The sequence below is a fragment of the Carcharodon carcharias genome, chromosome 1, assembly GCF_017639515.1.
Source record: "Carcharodon carcharias isolate sCarCar2 chromosome 1, sCarCar2.pri, whole genome shotgun sequence".
NCBI lineage: Eukaryota > Metazoa > Chordata > Chondrichthyes > Lamniformes > Lamnidae > Carcharodon > Carcharodon carcharias.
The window spans coordinates 82748912-82775902 of NC_054467.1; the positions used below are offsets into that span (position 1 = coordinate 82748912).

General features: G+C 45.1%; 1 protein-coding gene across 2 annotated transcripts in view; it reads left to right on the forward strand.

The window, feature by feature from the left end:
- acox3 (acyl-CoA oxidase 3, pristanoyl) overlaps nucleotides 1-26991 on the forward strand; it is a 211894-nt gene that overhangs the window by 80626 nt on the left and 104277 nt on the right. For both annotated transcript variants that reach the window (XR_005944229.1, XM_041197722.1), the window contains exons 12-13: nucleotides 10942-11064; nucleotides 14728-14838. Coding sequence is in view for 1 of the 2 variants with exons in the window: in XM_041197722.1 (XP_041053656.1) it covers nucleotides 10942-11064; nucleotides 14728-14838 (234 nt within the window). In the remaining variant the exon portion in view is untranslated. The remainder of the gene's footprint in view (nucleotides 1-10941; nucleotides 11065-14727; nucleotides 14839-26991) is intronic.

Here is a 26991-nt window from a genome sequence, read left to right on the forward strand (position 1 = left end):
AATATCTTAAGAACTAAAGGTATTGGAGAAATAGAAATTAAGGGACAAATAGGAGGAGGAAGTGTGTAAACAGAAAGAGAAAGCAGACCAAGGTGAAAAACAGAATGAAGAAAGCTGCAGTAAGGGTAGCACATCAGTCAGTTCTGGAGAGAAAGGCAAAAGTAAACTATGCAGAATCTGAGAAAAGAATAAGGGAATTAGAGGAGAAACGGTCTGTTTAAAACGGAGTAATGTGTGCAATGGTACCCGACTATATAAGTGATGAAGAAGCCAAAGTGGACTGTGAACCACCTGGGGAAAACCACCACTACCACCATTATCCTGTTTTCCCCCCTCCACCCACTGCATGTCCCAAAGAAAGGGGAGGGCCAAATCCACCATCTAAGGCTAGAAAGAATGACCTAGGCAATCTGCCAATTGACTTTGAGAAGTATAAGATGAAATTTTAGTCAGGGGTGGTGCAGCGGAGACCGAGAGAGTAAAGCTAACCGGAAAGGCATTAAATCATCGGTTAAGGAGCCTAATCAGTCACAGTCTGTCTCATATAAGAGCTACCAGGGAGAACTGATTTGATCCCAGTGATGAGGGATAAGATTCTATGGAGAAACAGAAGTTACTTGATTATTTGAATCTCATTAGGATGAGAAATGGGAAAAGGCAAGGTGTGCAAAATGAAAGGAAAATCTCCTAGGAAATGGCAGCAAGGGGGGTAAACCCTTTGAGCCAGCCTGCACAGATGAATGGGTTTGTTATAATGGTAGAGGAAAAGGTTATTTTTGTAAGGGCCTGTAGGGGACCTAAGAAAAGATGGCTAGAAAAAAATAGAGGTTAACACCCCAGAACCAAGTGTCCCTAGCTACAGGGAACTATTGGAAGGTGTAGTCAATATTATGAAGGAACAAAAGGCCTGACAGGAAGGTAGGGTCCACACAACTCAGCGGGGAGAATGAACAAATGTAATGGCGCTGCACCCATCCTTGTACCCATGCCCACTCCGATATGATGAGTGTGATAGATTATAGAAGGAAACAAAAGCAATTTTCTAATCGACATGGAGCTTCAGAGTAATTCATTTGAAAATACCTCTAAAGTCTCCATGGTCTAGAGAAAATTTTACGCACTCAAGGTATTTTTGGGCAAGTCAGTGGCTGGGGCACTAAACCTTAGTTTGCAGGCCCCACCTTAAAATTTAAGTTAACTAGTATCTTAACACAATGGGATCAACCTGGAATGGGATGCTGGGATTTGACTGGGTACAGGCACACAACATAGTCGTGGACATGCACAACCATCTGTGTAGGAGTGGACAAAACTAACCAAGTTTTGGTTATTCCATCATGTCATGGAGAGGCCTGGATGGTGACTTCAACAGGACCCTACAATTTGGAAACCCTAAAAGAATAGGTTCCCAGAAATGTGCAAGCAGATATAGGAAGATTAGAGGGAAACTTTCACCACCCACAAACAGTATTTTAGAAAGGTGACAGGAGTATAGGTTGGAATAGGAGAAGACCTTTTGTCCCAACCTCAGAAACAGTAGACCACTACTCTCCTCCGTGTGGATGAACTTGTTCTCTCACTGAACAATTTCTCCTTAAACTCATCTCACTTCCTCCAAATAAAAGGTGTGGCTATGGGTAACCACATGGGCCCCAGTTATGCCTGTCTCTTTATGGGGTATTTGGAACATTCCTTGTTCCCAACCCACTCTGGCCCCTTCCCACAACTCTTTCTCCAGTACATCGATGACTGGTTCAGTGCTGCTTCATGCTCTCGTCTGGACCTGGAAAAATTTATTAATTTTGCTTCCAATTTCCACCCCTCCAACATTTTCACATGGTCCATCTCTGAGACTTCCCTTCCCTTCCTTGACCTCTCTGTCTCAATTTCTGGGGATAGACTGTCCACCAATATTCATTACAAGCCTACTGACTCCCACAGCTACCTCGACTACAGCTCCTCACACCCCGCTTCCTGTAAGGACTCCATCCCATTCTCTCAGTTCCTTCGCCTCTGTCGCATCTGTTCCGATGATGCCACTTTCAAAAACAGCTCCTCTGACATGTCTTCCTTCTTCCATAACCAAGGTTTTCCACCCACTGTGGTTGACAGGGCCCTCAACCATGTCTGGCCCCTCTCCCGCGCTTCTGCCCTCACATCTTTCTCTCCCTCCCAGAAAGATGATAGGGTCCCCCTTGTCCTCACTTATCACCCCACCAGCCTCTGCATTCAAAGGATCATCCTCCGCCATTTCCGCCAACTCCAGCATGATGCCACCATCAAACACATCTTCCCTTCACTCCCCCGGCGGCATTCCACAGGGATCGTTCCCCCTGGGACACACTGGTCCACTCGTCCATCACCCCTTACACCTCAACCCCCTCCCACGGCACCTTCCCATGCAACCGTAGAAGGTGCACCACCTGTCCCTTTACTTCCCCCCTCCTCACTGTCCAAGGGCCCAAACACTCCTTTCAAGTAAAGCAGCACTTCACTTGCACTTCCCTCAATTTAGTCTATTGCATTCGCTGCGCCCATTGCCGTCTCCTCTACATTGGAGAGACCAAACGCAGACTGGGTGACTGCTTTGCGGAACACCTTCAGTTTGTCCGCAAGCATGACCCAGACCTCCCTGTCGCTTGCCATTTCAACACACCACCCTGCTCTCATGCCCACATGTCCACCCTTGGCCTGCTGCAATGATCCAGTGAAGCTCAACGCAAACTGAAGGAACAGCATCTCAACTTCCGACTAGGCACTTTGCAGCCTTCTGGACTTAACATTGAGTTCAACAACTTCAGATCATGAACTCTTTCCTCCATCCGCACCCCCTTTCCAATCCCCCTTTTTCCAATAATTTATATTTTTTAAATATATTTTTCTTTCCCCACCTATTTCCCTTATTTTTAAATGTATTTCTACCCATTGTTTCATCTCCACCTTTTAGCCTATTTCGATCCCTTCCCCCCACCCCACCCCCACTAGGGCTATCTGTTACTTGCTTGTCCTGCGTTCTACCCTTAGTATCACCATTAGCACATTTCTTAGCTAATATCACCACTGTTAACACCCCTTTGTCCTTTTGTCTATGACATCTTTGGCAATCTCTCCTTTGCTTCCACCTATCACTGGTCCTCTACCCAGCTCTACCTGTCCCACGCCCCTCAACCAGCTTATATTTCACCTCATTTCTATATTCCCCTCAGTTCTGATGAAGAGTCATATGGACTTGAAACATTAACTTTATTCCTCTCCACAGATGCTGTCAGACCTGCTGAGTTTTTCCAGGTATTTTTGTTTTTGTTTCAGAAACAATAGACCTTCTCGAGGGAGGCAAAAAATAATCTGGACAGGACAGTATCATCATCAGTAGGTCAGGGAATCTTGAGATGTTTAGCTGTTCTTGTTAATTTTCCTATTTGGCCCATTAGGAAACCGGAGGGGTTGTGATGAATGACAATTGATTACAGCGAGTGGAATCGTCCCAGATTTGCACTAAGCAGACAGGAAAAAGGACGTTTTGCCCGCCGGCTGCAATGGTGGCCTTTCACACCATATCATCCCATCCCACCTAGTTAATTGTGCATTCCTGGGAAACGCGCTATTTCAATGGTGGGTGGGCTTTCATTTGCTCCGCCATACCATTACCTCACCGCTTCATCACGCTAGGGTAAGTCACTCTTCTCGTTCCTCTCAACTGGCACACTCACAAACCCATCACATCCACAGGGATCTCAATCACTGCCAGTTCAAGGGTCATCATTCACACTCTCACGCACACCTTCACTGTCCTCATCCCATCCAGGCAGCACTTGCTATCAACACTTGCCAGGCATACTTAACATCTGGCCTGGCAGACGTCCTGCTTACATACTTTCCATCTCTATTCATGTAGGACAAGCAGGCACACAACAAGGGGGAGAGGTAAAAGCAAAATACTGTGAATGCTGGAAATCTGAAACAAAAACAAAAATAGCTGGAAAAACTCAGCAGGTCTGACAGCATCTGCGGAGAAGAACACAATTGACGTTTCGATCCGAATGACTCTTCATCAGAACTAAGGAAATAGAGAAATGAGGTGAAATATAAGCAGGTAGAGCTGGATAGAGGGCCAGTGAAAGGTGGAGGCAAAGAAGAGATTGCCAAAGATGTCATAGACAAAAGGACAAAGGGGCGTTGACAGTGGTGATATTATCTAAGGAAAGTGCTAATGGGGACATTAAGGGTAGCAAGCAGGACAAGCAAGTGGCAGCCCTAGTGGGGGTGGGGTGGGGGGAAGGGATCGAACTGAGCTAAAAGGTGGAGATAAAACAATAGATCAAAATAAATTTAAAAATAGGTGGGAAAAGAAAAATATATTTTTTTTAAATTATAAATCATTGGAAAAAGGGGGATCGGAAAGGGGGTGGGGAGGGGCACAGACAGACACTTCTGTGGCCGCAAACATGAATCAAGGATGGTATGTTGCCTCCCTGGTGCCAGGGTCCAGGATATCACAGAGCGGCTGCAGGACATTCTGGGGAGGGAAGGTAAACAGCCAGTGGTTGTGGTACACATTGGTACCAACGACATAGGTAAACTAAGGGATGAGGACCTGCAAGTTCAGTATAGGAAGTTAGGAGATAAATTAAAATGCAGGACCTCAAATGTGGTAACCTCAGGATTACTCCCAGTTCCACGTGCCAGCGAGAGCAGGAGTAAGAGGATAGACCAAATGAACACGTGGCTGGAGAGATGGTGTAGCCGGGAGGGATTCAGATTCTCGAGGCACTGGGACTGGTTCTGGGGAAAGTGGAACCTGTACAAACCAAATGGGCTGCACCCTGGCAGAGCTGGGACCAGTGTCCTTGTAGGGGCTTTTGCTGGTTCTGTTGGGGAGATTTAAACTAGTATGGCAGGGGGATGGGATCCCAGGAGTAGGATCAGATAGGTCAGATTCAGATCAGAAAAATGGAGGTAGAACATTAGCTAGGGACGTTGTGATAGACATGGAGTTACAGGAGAAGCAAACTTTACAAAGTGTCCAGCAAGGGAAATTGATGGGGTTAAACTGTTTATACTTCAATGCAAGGATTATTACAAACAAGGTAGATGAGTTAAGGGCACAGGTAGACACATGGCCGCAGGATGTCATTGCTATAAAGGAGACCTGGCTAAAGGAGGGACAAAGCTGGCAGCTTAATATCCCTGGTTATTGAGTCTTCAGACACGATAGAGTAGGAGATTAATAAAGATGGGGGGGGTAGCACTAATGGTTAAAGAATCAATTCCAGTTGTGAGAAGGGATGATATACTAAATGGGTCAACAAACAAGGCTTTATGGATTGAGCTTAGAAATAAAAAAAGGGCACTCACAGTACAGGGAGTATACTACAGACCCCCAAATAGTGAAAGGGAGATAGAAGAACAAATATGTAGGCAAATTTCTGCTTGTGAGAACAAGAGGGCAATAATAGTAGGAGACTTCAACTATCCTAATATCAACCGGGATTCAAACAATATAAGGGGCACTGAGGGAGAAAAATTCATGCAGTGCGTCCAGGAAATTTTTTTCAACCAATTAGTGACAAGCCCAACGAGAGGAGATGCAATTCTGGACCTAGTATTGGGGAACGAAGAAGGGCAAGTGGGTGAAGTGACAGTTGGCGACCGTATTGGGGACAGTGATCACAATTCAGTTAAATTTAGCATTACCATGGAAAAGGACAGAGATAAGGCAGGAGTAAAAGTCTTGAACTGGGGGAAAGCAATTTTGCAGAAATGAGAAGAGACTTGGCTGAGGTGGACTAGAGCACTGCTGGAGGATAAAACAGTGAAAAACCAGTGGAAACACTAAAAAGCGAGATCCTAATTGTACAAAGTAGACATGTCCCCTACAAAAATAAGAGTGGTTCTGCCAAAATTGGACCCCCCTGATTGTCTAGAGGAATACAGGGAAGATCAAACAGAAAAAGAAAGCGTACGATAGGCACAGAGAACTAAGCACTGCAGCTAGCCTAGACGAATGTAGGAAGTGCGGGGACGAAGTAAAAAAGGAAATAAGGAAATCAAAGAGAGGGCATGAAAAAAGATTAGCAAGTAAAGTTAAGGAAAACCCAAAGATGTTTTACCAATACATTAATGCTAAAAGGTTAGTTAAGGAAAAAGTGGGACCTATCGGGGATGACAATGGAAACTTGTGTGTAGATGCAGAGGCTGTGGGAAGGGTTTTGAATGAATATTTTGTCCCCATGTTTACAAAGGAAAGGGAGGATGTAGATATAGTAGCCCAGGATGAACACTGCGAGATATTGGACAGGATAGTCATAAAGAGAGAGGAAGTACTCGAAGGGTTGAAATCCTTGAAGGTTAATAAGTCACCAGGGCCAGATGGATTGTTTCCGAGGCTGCTGAAGGAAGTCATGGAGGAGATAGCAGATGCTCTGAGGATGATTTTCCAATCTTCACTAGATACAGGGGAGGTACCGGAGGACTGGAGAAATGCAAACGTAGTTCCATTGTTTAAAAAGGGATCAAAGGAAATGCCAAACAATTATAGGCCAGTTAGTCTTACATCGGTGGTGAGCAAATTAGTAGAATCAATCCTGAGAGATAGGAGTAACTGTCATGTGGAAAGGCATGGACTAATCAGGGATGGTCAGCATGGATTTGTTAACGGTCTTGTCTCACAAAGATGATTGAATTCTTTGAGGAAGTGACAAGAAGGGTTGAAGAAAGTAGTGCAGTGGATGTTGTGTGCATGGATTTTAGCAAGGCATTTGACAAGGTCCCATATGGCAGATTGGTCAGGAAAGTAAAAGCCCATGGGATTCAGAGTAATGTGGCAAACTGGATAAAAGGTTGGCTTTGTTACAGGAAACAAAGGGTAATAGTCGATGGATGTCCTTGCGAATGGAAAGTTGTCTCAAGTGGTGTTCCACAGGGCTTGGTGTTGAGACCCTTGCTGTTTGTGTTATATATTAACGATTTGGACGTGAACGTGGGGGGTGGCATGATTGGGAAATTTGCAGATGTCACAAAGATTGGCCAAGTAGTGGATAGTGTAGAGCATAACCATAATCTCCAAAACGATATAGATGGGTTGGTGGAGTGGGCAGTAAAGTGGCAAATGGATTTTAACATAGAGAAGTGTGAGGTCATACATTTAGGTAGGTCAAACAGTTACAGGGATTACAAAATAAATGGGAATATACTAAGAGGGGAAGATGAAGTGAGAGATCTTGGCATACAAGTACACAGGTCCCTGAAGGCAGCAATTCAAGTAGACAAGGTTGTAAAGAAGGCATATGGAATGCGCTCCTTCATTGGCAGAGGTATAGAATTTAAAAGAAAGGATATAATGTTGGAATTGTATAAAACACTGGTGAGGCCACAACTGGAGTATTGTGTGCTGTTCTGGTCACCACATTACAGGAACGACGTAATAGCTCTGGAGAGAGTGCGGAGGAGGTTTACAAGAATGTTGCCAGGGTTAGAAAAGTGTAGGTACGAGGAGAGATTGGATAGGTTGGGGTTATATTCCTTAGAACAAAGAAGGCTGAGAGGTGACTTGATTGAGGCGTACAAAATTCTGAGGGGAATAGATAGAGTGGACAGGATAAAATTGTTTTCCTTGGTGGAAAATTCTAGAACCAGGGGACATAGATTCAAGATAAGTGGCAGAAGGTGTAGGTGGGACATGAGGAAGAACTTTTTTGTGTAGAGGGTAGTGGATGTCTGGAATTCACTGCCCAGGTTGGTGGTAGAGGCAGAGCCTCTAAACTCTTTTTAAAAAATATCTGGATCTGCACCTTAAGTGCTATAAGCTGCAGGGCTATGGGCTGGGTGCAGGAAAGTGGGATTAGAAAGGGCACCTGGGTGTCCTCAGGCTGGCATGGACAAGATGGGCCGAATGGCCTCCTGTGTTGTAACTTTTCTATGTTCTATGTCCAGCTCCTCCATCTCCTCCTGAGGCAGCTCCTCTCTCCACTGCAGCACCAGGTTGTAAAGGGTGCAGCAGACGGCAACAATGCGTGACACCCTCTGTGAACTATGTTGCAGGGCTCCACCAGAACCTCATTTTCAGCATTCTGGTGGTTTGCTCCACCAAGATGCAAGTTGCAGCATGAGCCTTGTAATACCTTCTGCAGTCTGAAGTCACCGCACCGGTGTCATCAGCCACGTAGCCCTTGTCCCTGAGGAGCCATCCCTGCAGCCTCTGTGGAAGATGTCAGGGATCTGAGACCGACTAAGAATGTAGGAGTCATGGACACTCCCTGGGAACCATGCGCAGACTTTCAGGATGCATTTGTGGTGGTCACACACCAGCTGCACATTTCAGTGAATGGAAACCCTCATAGTTGACTTAATTGACCTAATTGTTGCTACGGAGTTCTGAGCCCCATGTGAGTGCAGTCAATGGCACCCTGCAGTTGTGGGAAACCTGAGGTCAAGGAAAATCCCGGTGCTCTTGCATCCTGGCTTTCCTGGTCCAACGTGAAATGCACAAAGTTGTGTACCTTCACGAAGATGGCTTCCATGACCTCATAGATGCATTTGCAGGTGGAGGCTTGTGATATCCCGCAAAGGTCACATGGAGCCCTGAAAGGAGCCACTGGCGTAAAAATTGAACTCCGTGGTCACTTTCACTGCCTTGGGCAAAGGATGCCCCCCATGTCCCCATGGCGCCAAATCCTGCAGTAGCTGGCAGTTGTGACCGGCCTGTTCCCTAGACATGTGCAGTCTTTGGCAACACTTGTTCTCGGTCATCTGCAGAAATGAAAGGCGGCGATTATAGACCTTAGGTCTATCTAGGTGCCAAACAGCAACAGCTCGCTGTGGCTCTTCAGTGGCGTGTGCAGCCACCCCTTCTTTCTGAGGGTGCTACTCCTCCTTCTGCCTAGCCAGGCACCTCCTTCGCTTTCTTCTCCTTCATTTCCACTCTCTGTAAGTCAAGGGGCATGCAATTTACCAGGCTCCACACTCCTGATGTACACCTTCTGCAGGATGAAAAAGAGAGATGCAAGGGTTAGCTTGGGTGTACCAAGCAGCTCTCTTGGTTAAGTCTGAATGCTCCTTAAAGCATCCTGGAGACTGCTAGCCACCACTTGGATCACCAGAGTTTAGTGCGCTGCATGACTGCCAGAGACCCCACCCACCTCCACCTCACTCCACTTGACTGATTGGCTGCAGCTTCACCCACTGGACTGCATGCTGCGCTCTCAGCTCCAGTGCAGGCAATCTCCTAACCCACACTGCAAAGCTGCACTGTTAACTTGAACCATGGGGAGACTGATCCAAACCAGGATGATGACATTGCAAAAGGCTATGAGCCCTTCCACCAGTGACTGCTCCATGGCCAGCTTTAGCAAGGAGATTCTACAACATGCACAGTCACATAAATGTTCTGCAGTTCATTAAAACGTTCATTAGTTTGCAGTCTGTGCCCAAGAGGTGAAAAGTTCAGGAGCATTTAATGGCAATTTCATGCCTCTGCGGTACTTGAGTGGGCAGATAGCTAGAGGCCCCACTCCAAGCATGTCAATTTGCCTGCATCTGAACTGTCTTAGTTGCAGAGGAATGGTCACTTTATACAAGTTTTCCCTAATGCGTGGTTGCTTCCCTCCCCCGCCACATGTGCTTGTGTAATACAATCATAGTGCAGCCCTTGCTCTCCCCCAACTCGCTTCAACCTCAGTGCAGCCCTTGCCCCCCCCCCCCCCCCCCCCCCCCCACTCCCAAATTCGCCTCAATTGCAGGGCAGCTCTTGCCAGCCAGGAATAAGCAACTCTCCTGAATGCACGGTAACTCAGCCTTGAAGTCCTGTTGTTCCCCTCGAAGTGCAATATACCAACTGCACACCTTATATATGCTGTTGTGAAACACATCGGCATGCAATCATGCCAACGTGTTCGGATAATCCAGCGTGGAGGTGCGGGGTGGGGGGATGATTCTGGTGAGCTGGGCTTAGAATGATATGCAGATTTATTACAATGAGGTTCCTGACATCCAACAGCAGGAAAAACAGCACGCCACTGACGGGCAGAGCGGACAATTGCAAACTGGTTTCACGACGCCGTGAAACTGATTTTTGGCCTTCTCGCCATACTGTCTGCTCATGCTGCCAAACATGCTCGACGCCAGCAGGCACGGAAAATTCTGCCCAAAGTCCTCAACAAAAAAATCCCTGCTTGTGCATCCACTGCTGCTCCAGTCGGGGACCTAATTGTCAATATACCAAAAGCAGCAATGGTCTTTACCACCTTGGATATTTCAAATAGATTCCTATCAACCCCCCCTCCATCCAGAGGATCAGTACAAGTTTGTGGCCAGTTTCTGTATAAGTTACTGTTGTAACCTGCACAATGGCTCTCCCAATAGGCTGGTTTTAACTATACTTGCAGTGGAACACCAGTGGCTGATTTTCATCACAATTGGGTTGCTCTCATTCTGTGTTCTAAATGATACTTAAGATAATTTCAAAATTTTATTTATAGTAGAAAGTTATTATTTTTATATCCTTTACCTTACAGATCAGCGTCTGTTTTATATTATGGAATCAAAAGGGCTTTAATAGTTTCTAAATAATACTCTCATTGAATGCTACACTGCACCCATCATTTGTTGTCCTTTATGAAATGTCCTATGCAAATTGACATTATGAATTAAAGAAAACAAAGTTCTAGGCAAATAATTTATGATGTCAAAAGTGTTGTGTTTGGTTATGGTTGAAACATTTTTGTTCTAAACTTCTCATAAGCCTATATTTTCTATTTCCATTGCTGATGTTTTTCATATTGATTAGTTGTACTCAAAAATTAAAAAAAACTACCAAAAAGCTGAATTCAGGTCAGACTTTTTTTTGTCATCTGAATTTGTACGGGTCTTAGAGCAACCAAATTGCAAGCTATTAAAGCAGCTAGGAGCAATATTATTAATCTTCAAATATAATTTGCATTACAGTGAATCGTCTTGGGGACATTAGAAATGACAATGATCCTAACTGTACTTATGAAGGTGACAATAATGTCCTACTACAACAAACCAGCAACTACCTTCTCAGTTGGATAAAAGCAAAACATCAAGGTTAGTTCAGCATCATGCTACAACTCATCCATTTTCCTCAACAATAACATATTTGCTGGACCTATGTTGGAACTATATGAAATATTAAAATCTCTATATGTCTGCTATAAGTTATAATGAGAAGTTATTATGATTCTCCTGAACCACAGAAAATATACTTGTGAGAAAGAGAGATGCATTTTTTAATTGATCCTCAGCATGTGGGCATTACTGCAAGGCTGGCATTTATTGCCCGTCCTAGTAGTTTGAGAGGAGATGATGCCTTCTTGAACTGCTGCAGCTTGTTTTTTTGTTGTGCTTCGATACAACTGAATGGCTTGCTAGATCATTTCAAGGGGCAGCTAAGAGATACCCATGTTGATGTAGAACTGAAATCACAATACGCTAGACTGTATGAAGAAGGTAGATTTCTTTCCCTAAAATGAACATTTACAATAACGTATCAGCTTCATGATCACTTTTACTGATGTCAGCCTTTTACTTTCAGATTTTTGCTAATTCGCATTTTCAAACTACCTTGGTGAGATTTTAATTCACCATCTCATGATCTATGGATTGTTAGTTCAGGCCTCTGGATTATTAATCCAGCAACATAACTACTGAACAATTGTACCCTGAAAAGAACTTTGCATAACAGTTTGATAGTCTAATTATATTGAAATAAACTTTTCATTAAAGATCATTAAAGTTCTGTAAACTTACTTTAAAAGTTGCTGATAAATTTATAGGTTTTTCATAATGATACCCCTTTCAGAATGATACACATACTTGTCAAGAACAGCAGAGAAATAGCCAGCTTTGATGAGCAGTATGTTGCCACAGATCTGGGTAATACTGTGTTAGAAGAGATGCTTAATCAATATTTTGCCTCAGTTTTCAGTGGAGGATATAGAGAAGGAGGATATAGAGAAGGAGGAACTTAGAACAATCACCATCACTAGGGAAAAAATACTGAGCAAACTATTGGTATTAAAGGGTGTCAAGGCCCCAGGACCTGATGGTCTAAATCCCAGGGTCTTAAAGGAAATGGCAGCGGAGATAGTGGCTATAATATTCCAAAATTCCCCAGATTCTGGAAAGGTTTCAGTGGATTGGAAAAATGCTAATATAACGTCCTTATTCAAAAAGTAGGGGGGAGGCAGAAAGTAGGAAACTATAGACCAGTTAGTTTAACGTCTGTTGTTGGGAAATTGTTGGAATCCATTATTAAGGAAGTAGTAATGGAGCATTCGGAAAGTCAAAAAGCAATCCATCTGAGCCAGCATGGTTTTATGAAGAGTAAATCGTGTTTGATTAATTTGCTAGAGTTCTTTGAAGATGTGACATGCAAAGTCGATAATGGAGATCCCGTAGATGTACTATATCTTGTCTTCCAGAAGGCCTTTGATAAGGTGCCGCACAAAAGATTAATATATGAGATAAGATCACCCGGAGTTAGGGGTAATATATTGGCTTGGATAGAGGATTGGCTAAGCAACAGAAAGCAGAGAGTAGGCATAAATAGGTCTTTTTCTGGATGGCAAGCTGTAACTAGTGGGGTGCCACAGGGTTTAATCCTTGGTCCCCAACTATTTACAATCTATATTAATGACTTGGATTCAGGGATAGAAGGTACTAAAGCTAAATTTGCGGATGACACCTAAATAGGTGGGAAAATAAGTTGCAATGAAGATGTAAGAAATTTACAAATGGATATGGACAGGTTAGGTGAATGGACTAAAATTTGGCAGATGGAGTTTAACGTGGATAAGTGTGAGGTTATCCATTTTGGTCGGAAGAATAAAAATGTGACTTGTTATTTAAATGGAGAGAAACTTCAGAATACTTCAGTGCAGAGGGATCTGGGTGTCCTTGTGCATGAATTGCTGAAAGCTAGTATGCAGGTACAGCAGGTAATAAGGAAGGTAAATGGAATTTTGGCACTTATTGCTAAAGGAGTAGAGTATAAAAATAGGGAAGTGTTGTTGCATCTGTACAAGGCATTGATGAGACTGTACCTGGAGTACTGTGAACAGTTTTGGTCCCCTTACTTGAGGAAGGATGTAGTTGCACTGGAGGCGGTTGAGAGGGGTTCACTGGATTGATTCCAGAGATGCGGGGCTTGTCTTATGAGGAGAGATTGAGCAGTTTAGGCCTAAACTCGTTAGAGTTTAGAAGGATGAGAGGAGATCTAATTGAGGTATATAAGATGCTAAAGGGGATAGACAAAGTAGACATGGAGTGGATGTTTCCTCTTGTGGGGCATTCTAGAACGAGAAGCCATAGTTTTAGGCTAAGGGGTGGTATATTTAAATCAGTGATGAGGACGGATTACTTTTCTTAAAGGGTCGTGAATCTGTGGAATTCACTACCTCAGAGCGCAGTGGATGCCAGGACGCTAAATAAATTTAAGGAGGAGATAGACAAATTTTTAATTAGTAATGGGTTGAAAGGTCATGGGGAGAGGGCAAGAAATTGGAGTTGAGACCGAAATGAGATCAGCACTGATCGTAATGAATGGCGGGGCAGGCTCGAGGGGCTGAATTGCCTACTCCTGCTCCTAGTTCTTATGTTCTTATGTTGTAAGAGGGATTACCAAGTCTGCATTACCAAGGGTTGGATTTTTTAATTTCAAGTTGGACCCTAACTGCTGAATTGATTCATCCTTTGGAAATATACTGCATATCTGTTATGGTTGATAGCTATATTTAACATTTTGTATTGATTTCATGCTACAGTTGAAAATGGAGTGAAGAATATTGTAAGAATATTCTGTAATAGTACCAAGAAACATCAAAGTTCAGAACCATTCCACTTTTGACCTAGTAGTACTGTCTGCATTGCTTCCCAATTTTAGAATAAACTTTAGTACAGTCCCACAGAATTGTAAACCATTTAATATGGTAGTGATGTGATTTGAAAATAAATTGTGTCAAGTTGACATCTGTTTCACAATTTCTTCTGGTTATAGTCAGTTTTATGAATGATTTATGTGCGTAGTGTTATTCTTGTGTAAATCGGGAATGTGCTTTTGGAAAGTTATTTCCAAATTTAAACTTATTCAAGTTACAAGCTTTTATGTCACTAAAGAGTGTGCAGGGTCTAAATTCAACATTATCGTGCCTGATTTTGGCATGCAACAATAACTAATTTAGCAGGGCAGAAGCCCATGTCCAATCTGTATGGCTTTTTGAGCTAATGCTAAATTGGTCAGGACCCCTTTATGGACAGCTGTAGCAGATACCTCAAAGCAGTGTTCAGGTTCCTGTATCCATTTCCAACATGGATACTTAAATTTGCAAGCTCTGGCCAATATTTCTAGGACTTCAGTTGCCTCATCACCTATCCTAAAATCTCCTCCTTAGTGGAGTGATCCTCCTGATGCCTTTAACAACTACAGATCGCTGCTTCCCCACCTCTCAACCCATCCCTCTAAACTTGCCTTGACACTGGTTGAAATTGGTTGGGCTCTGAAAGGTAAGTTGTGTTAGAGCATCCATTGGTGCCCACAGCCCACACCAAAATTAAAATGATGAAGCTCAAATACAAATTTAGGAGGTTCTTGGGCCTGTGCATTCTGGCACGCAAACACTGCTGGAATTGCACATGGCTTTGGGTGCTAACTAACTTAGGCCACTGTCTATCGATTAAATGAATGTTAGTCTTTTTTCTTCTTAATATTAGATGGTGTTGCTATCAAGTCCCCATTGCAGTCTGTTGACTTTCTGGAAGATTTCAATTCTGTTCTCAACCAAAGATTCACAGCAACCACTGATGAATGTATGGACTGTTCAGGTAAGATGTTTATTCACTTTGTTCGTTGAGGATTTGCTATTTCAATAAGGATATTTTTGACAGTGATTGCAATTAATTTTTTTCTCAGAATTCCCAGAATCCATATTTATAGTTACAAAATTCTAGCACCTTATTAGATTTCCTGTTTAATCAGTTCCTGATTCAGTCCAACTAGAGGCTTCCAATCCACAACTAACAGCCACAGTCTTGCACAATCCAACCATTTTTAAAACAATAACTTGCTTTTACATAGTGCGTTAATGTAGAAAAGTGTCACTTCTCGAAGGTGCAAGGCAAATTTGACATCAAACAGGTAAACAGGGAAAGATTAGGAAGTGGTGACCAAATGAGAGAGACCTTAGAAGCAGGTCTTATTGCGGGCCTGGAATGAGATGGAATATCAAAGGGGTATATGAAGGAATTTCCAGAGTTTGAGGCTCAGGTGGATGAAGGTACATTCTTTAACAACGCGCTGAAGAGAGGCAGTATATAAGATGTTGGGTGCAGTTGAGTAGAGATTATGGTAGTGGGATTGTGGAAGATTGAGGAAGGTACAAGAAGCCAGTGTAAGTGAATGTTGGGGGAGGGAAGCTTGGTAATGAACAGGATATGGGTAGCAAAGCTTGGGCACACTGACATTTGAGGATGGTACACTGGAGTTTGGCCGAGAATATTGGAGTAAACAAGGCTGAAGAGTGACCACAGTATGAATTGAGATTTCACCAGCAGATAAACTGAAATAGCGCATAAGCAGACAATATTATAAAGGTGCCATAGGCAGCATTTGGGACAAAGTGAATATGGGGTCAGAACTCAAATCTGGGCCAAATGGGATGCTAAGATTGCAAACAGCCTATTTTGGTCTGCAATAGCAGCAATCAGTTGAAATTGGTGGCAAAGGTATGGTAAGCTAAATTGGATAGCCTCCGAAAATAGGCTCAGGAATCACAATATACGATTAACCCACGCCTGATGAATTAAATGCAGGCAGAACTCTAGTTTTGGACATGAATTAAAGCTAGTCTGCAACACTTAAAGGGGAGGTTTTTGTAGCTGAATCAGGTGCTGGCAGCTGTGCAGGAAGTGTGTGTGACCTGGAAAGCAGCGAAGAATGACACGATGCGGGAGACAGCATGCTCCAAGGTTTTTGGATGCTGCACTGGAGTCCTTAGTAGAGGAAATGGAGAGAAGAGAGATGGCCTGTATCCACAGGAGTCCAGAAACTCTTCAAACACAATCAGAAGACAGTGGGAACATCAAATACTCAAGCCCCAAGGACCTGGATGCTGTGCCACAAGAAGTTCAGTGGCCTCACATGAGTAGTCAAAGTCAGTGAATGCATCTTCAAATGCCATATCCTACCAACTGCCACAAGAGGTTCAGTGGTCTCACATGAGTCGTCAAGGTCAGTGAATGCATCTTCAAATGCCATATCCTACCAACTGCATCACTAGCCTCCCACTCTTTAATTCACACATCACTCACCTACCAACAATTTCTACCAGTCACCTATCAACAATCTCCATCAGTCAAGACTGATACCTAACTCCATCACAGTCTCACTCATATAGCATTGCTGCAAGCATCAGGCTCACAATACAAAGCTTGTTCAGACTTATGGCCAATCAATCGTGACAGCCACATCAGCCAAACAGATTGCATAACACTCATTGAAATACATCCCTATCTCTTGCAGGACAAGATGGTGCACAACCAGAAACATTCAGAGCTAATTGGAGGGGCACAAGTGTGCCGTAATCCCAATGGGGGAGACAATGCTTGCCATTACTGGATTGGCAATTGCTGAGACTCTGGCCAGCAGCAGGGCTGAATCAAAGATGATGATGGCATCTCCAACCTAATCCTCCTTCGCGTAATCTATTTCTTCCTCATCCCACGTTTCTTCTGACTTACAAACTATAGAAGGTGTAAGCATGCACCTCTTAATTTCTCCTTCTTTCCTCAGCACAGCCCTAGCCTTGTGCCTTTCTTCTTTCAGACATCCAAGAATGCAGCCTGGACAGGTAGTGGAGAAATAACAAGAGGTAGTAATGATGACACACAGTCATTCGACTCTACACTCACAGCCACCAGTTCAGATACTGACATTGCATATAATTTAGAACATAGAATAGAGATGAGATCTGCGTGTGGTGAGACTCAAGACATAGGTTGCCTGCAGCCAGTACTGAGGGCAAGAATATCGCAGGCATTATTTAATATTGTTATTATATTATCTTGCCAGAAGGTAAGGTCTTACACTAGTTCTGTTGCAGAATACTCGAGTGAAGACTTTGATGAGGCAGGGTGCGGAAGACTGATGGCTGGACACAATGAAATGCGTGGTGCATTGGGAAGCTTGCCAGGAAGCCTGCATACAACGTCAAGGAGCTTTAAGGAGTCTGCCACCAACTTAACACAGGACTTTGCACAGAACTTGGAGCCTGTTTGTCCAGCATATAACTGGTGGCTAACTCCAGGAGCACAGTTGTGGGTCCACCCATGATGCAGCGCCCTCTGGCTGATGCCTCAGCTCCCATCAGAAATCTGCTGCAGTACAAACTCTCAGTACTCTTTTGCAAACTGATCTTACTGCCGTGAAGGCTGAAACTGCTCCTATCATGGTTGCTGATCCAGCTTTCAAATGGGCTTGTAGAGTGTCACAGCAGTCCAGCAATTTGTCCTCCAACAGATTTCTGAGACACCACCCCAAGGAAATAGCAATGGCTACCTCAGGAAGACAAGATTAGTGCTCCCACCCTTGCTACTCCACCAGTGTTCTTGCTGTTGGTCTGTCAGCCAGCTAGCCCATTCTGCTGATGCCATTGCCATGATGGTACAGTCTGAAGTTAGGCCTTATTGGCCTAAAGTTAGTGAAGGTTGTCCTCCAAAACCACCTGCATCTCGTCCACTGAAATTTCTACCACCTACGTTGCAGCCACTGGGGTAGTGCTGTGTTGGAGCACTAGGCCAGGCAAAGGCACACAGAAGACTACATTAATGGAATGCACAACTTAGTGACATAGCATCTTCACATTTAAGGCATTTAGCCCCTTGAACCTGTTTTGCAATTCAGTGAGCTCATAGCTGATCTGTGACCTAACTCCACTTAATTGGTCTTTGCCCCATATCCCTTGATGCTGTTGATTTACAAAAAGCAATCAGCCTCAGATTTAAAATTAACAATTGATCTAGCATCAGTTGCCTTTGCAGAAGAGAGAGTTCCAGACTTTTACCATGCATTGTGTAGAAATGTTCCCTAATTTCAGTTAGGAAAGTCTGGCTTTAATTTTAGACATTGCCCCCTAGTCCAAGCATGAAATCGCAGGGACAGGATTCCCTCCGCGTTCCACCCACCCCGACTTCCCAGCAATTTTACATTGGGGTGGAAAGACCTCGGATGGGAAGCCCACCCTTCCCCAATTGAGGCCCTCAAGTGGCCAATAATTGGTCATTTAAGTGCTAGTCTCTTGTCTAGCCTCAATTTTTAGGCTGACAGGAGAATTGAATGTCCATGGGGTAGGCCGGAGATAATCCAAGTTAGATCTGGAGTGACAGGGGGAGGGAGGTCAGACAATGGTGTTGGCTGGGGGCGACTCCATCAGAAACCCCCTTCTGACTGCCTCCTCCAACCCCCCACCAAGGCTCGGTGAGCTCCAGACATCCCTTCACCCCACCACCACCCCCCCCCTCCTCCACCTCCTCTCCCCCCGTGCCTCCCTCCCAGGACTCTGATCGATCCCTTGCAACCCCTCAGGCCTTTCCTACCCACCCTGCCCTGGGACCCCTGCACTTAATTTTTCCTCTGCTTCCTAAACTTGGTCACGGGCCTCCTGATTCAGTTCTTCTTCGGTCTACTGCTGTTGCTGCAGGAAGTGGAGAGCTGCCAGCCAATCAGATTGGCTGGTAAATTTCTGCGGCGTGATCTCCTCCTGAGCGAGGGGCAGAAGTATCCCCTAATGCCAATCAACGCTCATTAGAACATAAATTAGCAGCCGGGCAGTGGAGCAGCTGGAGCCGGCAGGGATGTGTTCCCCGTCTACTTTTCAGATAGCAGGAGGCAAGCCCCTGCCATCTGAAAAATGCTGGCCCGTTATTTATCTTGGAGATGTAAACCATCGGGGTCCTCGGATTTGTCACTGTTTAGTTATTTTCTTCCCGTTTGTTTTGCCTATATAAATTATGGTGAATCCCTGTCCCTGATTCAATATTAGTTTCTTTAAGATATCCAGAATGCTGACCTCTTTACTTTCAATACAAGGTGATAAGTTTACATTTGTATGCAATGTGGCATGATTTCACTGATAAATTTATTTTGAAATGTTTATTTTGTGGTGGCTATCATTGCGGATAAGATGACACTGTGATGATCAGTGATAGAGAAGGGGAGGAATCTGGAACTGCTGTTAAATGGTGAATTGAATTTTTTTTTATTCATTCAAGGGATGTGGGCTTTGCTGCTCGGCCAGCATTTATTGCCCATCCCTAGTTGCCCTTGAGAAGGAGGTGGTGAGCTGCAGTCCATGTGGTGTAGGTACACCCACAGTGCTGTTAGGCAGGGAGTTTCAGGATTTTGACCCAGCTACAGTGAAGGAACGGCAATATATTTCCAAGTCAGGATGGTGAGTGACTTGGAGGGGAACTTCCAGGTGGTGGTGTTCCCATCTATCTGCTGTCCTTGTCTACTAGGTGGCAGTGGGTTTGGAAGGTGCTGTCGAATGAGCTTTGGTGAATTCCTGCAGTGCATCTTGTAGATAGTACACATTGCTGCTATTGTGCATTGGTGGTGGAGGGAGTGAATGTTTGTAGATGTGGTGCCAATCAAGCAGACTGCTTTGTCCTGGATGGTGTCCAGTTTCTTCAGTATTGTAGGAGCTGCACTCTCTCCAGACAAGTGGGGAGTATTCCGTCGCATTCCTGACTTGTGCCCTGTAGATGGTGGACAGGTTTTGGGGAATCAGGAGGTGAGTTATGCATCACAGGATTCCTAGCCTCTGATCTGCTTTTGGAGCCATAGTATTTATATGGCTAGCCTGGCTCAGTATCTGGTCAATGGTAACCTCCAGGATGTTGATAGTGGGGGATTCAGCGATGCCATTGCCACTGAATGTCAAGGGGTGATGATTAGATTCTCTCTTGTTGGAGATGGTAAGTTCCTGGCACTTGTGTGGTGAGAATGTTACTGGTCACTTGTCAGCCCAAGCTTAGATATTGTCCAGGTCTTGCTGCATTTGGGTTTGGACTGCTTCAGTATCTAAGGAGCCACAAATGGTACTGAATATTGTGCAATCATCAGCGAATATACCCACTTCTGACCTTATGAAGGAAGGAAGGTCATTGTTGAAACAGCTGAAGGCTGGGCCTAGGGCACTACCCTGAGGAACTTCTGGAGTGATGTCCTGTAACTGAGGTGATTGACTTCCAACAACCACAACCATCTTCCTTTGTGCTAGGTATGACTCCACCGGTGGAGAGTTTTCCCCCTGATTCCCATTGACTCCAGTTTTGCTAGGGTTCCTTGATGCCCCACTCGGTCAAATGCTGCCTTGGAGTCAAAGGCAGTAACTCTCACCTTACCATTGGAGTTTAGTTGTTTTGTCCATGTTTGAACCAAGGCTGTAATGAGGTCAAGAGCTGAATGGCCCTGGCGGAACCCAAACTGGGCATCAGTGAGCAGGTTATTGCTAAGCAAGTGTTGATTGATAGCACTGTTGATGACTCCCTTCCATTACTTTACTGATGATCGAGAGTAGACTGCTGGGGGAATAATTGGCCGGGTTGGATTTGTCCTGCTTTTTGTGTACAGAACATACCTAGGCAATTTTCCACATGGCCGGGTAGATGCCAGTGTTGTAGCTGTACTGGAACAGCTTGGCTAGGGGCGCGGCAAATTCTGGAGCACAGGTCTTCAATACTATCACTGGAATATTGTCAGGGCCCATTGCCTTTGAAGTATCCAGTGCCTTCAGCTGTTTTTTGATATCACGTGGAGTGAATCGAATTGGCTGAAGACTGGCATCGGTGATGGTGGGGACCTCTGGAGGAGGCCGAGATGGATCCTCCACTCGGCACTTCTGGCTGAAGATTGTAGCGAATGCTTCAGCCATATGTTTTGCAGTGCTGGGCTCCTCCATCATTGAGGATGGAGATATTTGTGGAGCCTTTTCCTCCAGTGATTGGTTTAATTGTCCACCACCTTTCACGAGTAGATATGGCAGGACTGCCAAGCTTAGATCTGATCCATTGGTTGTGGGAATGCTTAGCTCTGTCTATCACTTGCTGCTTATGCTGTTTGGCATGCATGTCGTCCTGTTTTATAGCTTCACCAGGTTGACATCTCATTTTTAGGTATGCCTGGTACTGCTCCTGGCATGCCCTCCTGCACTCTTCATTAAACCAGAGTTGATCTCCTGGCTTGCTGGTAATGGTAGAGTGGGTGATATGTCCGGCTATGAGGTTACAGATTGTACAGATTATGTTTGAGTCCTATTCTGCTGCTGCTGATGGTTCACAGCATCTCATGGATGCTCAGTCTTGAGTTGTTAGATCTGTTCGAAAACTATCCCATTTAGCACAGTGGTAGTGCCACAAAACACAATGGAGGTATCCTCAATGTGAAGGCTGGACTTCGCCTCCACAATGACTGTGCGGTGTTCACTCCTACCGATACTGTCATGGACAGATCCATCTGTGGCAGGCAGGTTGCTGAGGATGAGGTAAAGCATATTTTTCCCCCTTGTTAGTTCCCTCACCACCTGCTGCAGACCCAGTCTAGTAGCTAAGCCCTTTAGGACTCGGCTAGCTCGGTCAGTAATGGTGCTACCTAGCCACTCTCAGTGATGGACATTGAAGTCCTCCACCCGGAGCACATTCTGCACCCTTGTCATGCTCAGTGCCTCCTCCAAGTGTTGTTCAACATTGAGGAGCATTGATTCATCAGCTGAGGGAGGGCATTCAGTAGGGGTAATCAGCAGGAGGTTTCCTTGCCCATGTTTGACCGGATGCCATGAGAGTTCATGGGCTCCAGAGTCAATGTTGAGGACTCCCAGGGCAACTCCCTACCGACTGTCTACCACTGTGCCACCACCTCTGCTGGGCCTGTCCTGCCGGTGGGACAGGACATACCCAGGGATGGTGATGGTGTTGTCTGGGACATTATCTGTAAGATATGGTTCCATGAGGATGACTGTGTCAGGCTGTTGCTTGATTAGTCTGTGAGACAGCTCTCCCAATTTTGGCACTAGCCCCCAGTTGTTAGTAAGGAGGACTTTGCAGGGTCGACAGGGCTGCGATTACCATTGTAATATAAAAGCAAAATACTGCGGATGTTGGAAATCTGAAACAAAAACAAAAATAGCTGGAAAAACTCAGCAGGCCTGACAGCATCTGCGAAGAGGAATACAGTTAATATTTCGAATTCATATGACTCTTCGATTACCATTGTCGTTTCCGGTGCCTAGGTTGATGCCTGGTGGTCTATCCATATGCATTCTTTTGTTGTGCCTTTGTAGCAATTTGTTACAACTGAATGGCTTGCTAGGCTATTTCAAAGGACATTTAAGAGTCAATCACATTGCTGTGGGTCTGGAGACATATGTAGGCCAGACCAGGTAAGGACAACAGATTTCCTTCCCTAAAGGACATTTGTGGTTACTGGTATCACACTTGAAGTAGTTTTTCACCTACAGAGAGTGGCTTCTAGTTTGGTGCCTTCCCTCCTCTTTGCTTTTGCTTCCTCTTCCTCCAGAGCTGGTTGTCGGTGTTTTAGTAGTGGAGAGGAAATGTGATTGGAAGCTCATCTCAGGGTCAAATCAGATGCTGAGGTTGCGAATGGTCTTATTCAGCTTTAGACACTGACCAGCAAGAGGGATGGAGTCAGTGTACAGAGAATGGAATTTATCACAGGGGCCAAAGACAATGACTTTGATCTACCCACTATTTAGTTGGAGAAAACCCAGGACTCAACGTTGAACAAGCTGCATAACAAACTAGGGACATGGAGGGTTTGAGAGAGGCAGTGGTGAGGTACAGCTGAATAAAGTCAGCGCACATGTTAAATTTGGCAAGGGTTTCCTTCCTATATATTTGTCTGCAAGGTGCACAAGAGTAGACTAGCATAATTCACCTGTTAATGTCCCCACAGTGACACTTATCAGGGATCTTAGAAATACTTAGCAAAACCAGGCTTTCATAGAAATGATAGGCATCATTTTCACTTTATAATATGATATATTTAATAAATGTATACTTAAGTATGGCAAATTTTATTGGGCAAATTAATCAGATTACCTATTTTATTTTCTTAGAAAAGAAAATGATTCTTAATTTTTGTCAATTTTCAAAAGAAATCTTTTAAATGCTCCCTAACCATGAATCACTCTTACTGATGGAAGGATGCACAAACCTGTACTCCCAGGAGGAATTACTTCCATTTATCCCTCTCTCCCTTTCACTCATCATGTTCCCTAATGGCTGAGTCGGGATACAAAATTTGCTGTGGCAAATCACGTGTCTTACCATTCCATAGCATTGCTATGCCAGGATTTTTTTTACAAATGTATACAGTTTTCTGCAATATTGCTGTTATTTATGCAGATATCAAGACAGAAAAGTGAATAATTTCCAGTTAGCTCTGGAAGGCTTTCCCACGGCCTTCTGCCATTATTATTATTAAAATACGTTGATGAATCACTTTATGGCTCTTTTGCATCCTGTTTGCAGGCAGTTCAGAGTTCTTTTTCCAGACAGCTGGAACCAGCTGAGACAGCCATGCTGTTCTCTTTCCTGGTGCATGCGTATCTAATTAAGTTAATCAGAGCCTCTTAACATTTGGCTTACATTAAGTTCTAAATGTGAATGTGCTGGATGGCAGTGGTTTGATGACTTTACTGCTTTGTTATATTAGCTCTTCTAAATTGAATATTTCTTATTGCAGCATTTTGCTTTCAGCAAGATTATAATATTGTATATCTACTGCCTTTGAGTAGAAATGGTGTCAAATACAGGCTCAAGTTTTTTTTGGAGGTGGGGTGGGGGGGGCAAGTGAAATAAAACACAACTTGAAAGATTTTAGTAAGTAATTTGTTACGACATGTTCACTGTATCTGCATTTTTAAAGATTTATTCAGTTTATATTTGTTTTTGTTTCTATATTACCAGGGATAGGGAAATCACCACCAAGTTACAGATATTTGAGCTTTCCATCCTGGAAGCATATAAGGTTGTTGAAAGAAATCAAAAATAACCAAATTCAAGCTACAAATGACCAGATCACTGAAAAGTAAGGGCAGCATCATCCCAGATTTGCACTAAGTGCAATTTTACCTGCTGGCCGTAATGGCGGCTTTTCATGCCATATCGTCCCAAACCTGCTGCATTAATTATGCATTCCCAGGGTACATTTCACTTCGATAGCGGCTGGGCTCCAGTTCACCTGCCACGCCATCACCATGCCGCTTCAACACGCCAGGCACCACATTTAAAGTATAGCCGCGCTCAGTGCTTCCAGCCCAGGACAGCAGCAAAGAAGACATGGCCCTGAAAGGCAAGAAGACTGCAGCTCTCGAGCACCTTTTGGACGCCATGGGGGCCCGCTGTGATGTCCTCTACCCCCGCTCTGGCCACAGGAAGGGCAGTAACATTACCACTCCAGCTTGGTAGGTGATGTCAGTGGTGATCAGTGCCAATGTTGCACAGAAGAGGTTGGCCATCCAATGCAGATAGAGGATGAATGATCTCATCCATGAGCCAGGGTATAGCAACCATCTCAACACTCTAAACTCACCCACTCAAGCCCATCACACATTCACTGACATCTCATTCACTGCCAGCTCAAGGGACATCACCACCCATTCTCTACACATGACCCCACATGCCCATCTGGCCTCACCTCCTCTGGAGACTGCCTCCTCAGCCCTCAGCATCTTGAGTTCTCCTGCACAGATCAATATTTACCCGCACGTACACCGTGGGATACCCTCCTTCTCCAGTAGAGCTCTCGTCCTGCAGCCTATTCTCTTGCCTGACTCCACTTCTCCCCATTCCCTAAGCAAGACCTTGCCCTGAAGCCATTGAACAGCCACCCACATATGGCTGATCTGGTAGGCCATGGAGGCCCTGGTCCAGCAGAACGTGGAGATGTGTGCAGCACTCCATTGCAATAGCTGTGGATGAGGTTTTGCAGTGGCTATGCAAGAGGGAAGTGGGCCACCTTGGCATCCCTCCAGTTGCTCCTTCCTCTGTGTGCGCATTCACCTGGAATGACAAGGGTTCAGGTGATGGTGAAGGAGTTGGAAAGTGATGCTAGGGGGGTTGATAGTGATGGAGGAAAGGACATGGGTTACTGAGGAGGGGAAAGGATGGGGAAGCTGATCCAAAACTTCAATATAACCATGACTTTCAAAATCGAAAGTGAGCGGAGCCTCGTGTTGAATGGGCACAGGTGCTGCATATGAATGCACTCAGTGGGTGGGTGGAGATGCAGGTCAGCTCAGATGGACAATTGAAAGAAAACCCCAGCAGGCAGCATTAAAAATGCTCGGGACAGTAAGAAGAGTGTGATGGATGAAGGCTCCGCATGCGTGGGAGAGTGCACAAGGCTCCAAAAGTCACACACGTACACTTCTTCCTCCAGAATCACTCTCCGGCTGCGTGCAGCTGAACTTCTAGTGGGGGCAATGCAGTGGGAGGACTCGCGAATCCTGTCAATGAAGCTGAAGGACAACATTACAGATCTTTCAGTGAAAGTGAATATATTTTCAGATTATAAAGTGATACAATGTGTTCACCCGTGTAACCACTTGTGATTAAAATTTATTATCTTTTCTAGGCCTCCCACTTCTTCTAGGTGCTATCCTGACATCTGCAGCATAGACGGAGACAGCCTGTGCAATGGTTGGCCCTGTTGTCTCTGATGACTTTGGCATGCGTCCTCTGGAGAGCTGAAGCCTTGAGGGTACCAGCTTGCTTTGGCTGTCCTCCTGTGGGCCAGCTTACTTCCTCTGCAGTGACAGAGAACGAGGTTGAGGAGGTCACATGCAAAGGGGACTCGAAAGAAGCGGGTAGCCTTGAGATTCCTGAGTAAATTATCCAGGGGTTTCCAGCTTCCGCTCCTCTGCCCTTAAGCCTGACTCCTTGAGAGGAAGGAGCAACTGGAGGGATGTCAAGGTGTCCCGCTCCCTTCTTGCGTTGCCACTGCAGAAGCTCACTCACGGCTACTGCGATGGAGTGCAGGTCTGCACACATCTCCATGTTCTGCTGGACCAGTGTCTCCATGGCATCTGCCATCCTTCCCATGGAGACCTACATGCATGCACATGTGGGCACCACTTCATCAGAGAGCAGACAGACGCACTCCTCTGACTCACATGCCACTCTGTTGTGGGCTTCCAACAGCTGTGTGTGTGATGTTCCCCCAACTTCTGCTGACTATCCAGAATAAGTTGCAAGGCCGAGTCCAGAGGCTCGTCATCTGACTTGGACTTCACAGATGCCTTTTCCCCAGCAGTCCTCCGAGTGCTGGGGAGCTTGGCTGAACCTATCTCCTTCTGCTCCGGACATATGTCCATGCGCTGATCACCAGATTGTAAACCCGAGCCTGCTCTAGATCTAGGCCCCACGAGGTGTGTGTCTCTGCACTGGTGGAGGGTGTGGGTAAACGTTGTGATGGTCTTCCAGGCTGTTTATTTCCAGTTCTTCAATGGAGGAGGTGTCCTCTTCGCTGGAGGTGAAGACATGGATGGAGCTGAGGGACTGGCTGGCTGAGGATGTCGCTTGGCAGAGCTCCCTGTGAACCAAAGTAGAGATAATTAGGGCATTGCAACAGAGTCAAAAACAGGAGCGAGAGTACTCACAATTGCATTGAGAGAAGGATATTGTGGTGCAGGATCCTCATGTGGATGATTGCCGCTGACCTCATCATTGCCGCAGGCACGGTCCATGTGCTCACCAGTCAGAGCCATGGCATGCTCCTCAGAGTGAGTGAGGGGCCTAATGTGGGCCACACCACCCCCTGTCTGGGACCTCCCCCTGCTGTTGTGTGCCAAATTCTCCTGCATGAAAACAGATGGAGAGTGTGCGAGCAGGACGCATGGCATGGCAGGTGATAAGGATGTTTGGAATGTTTGTGTGGTGAGTAGAGCCACGAATGGCATG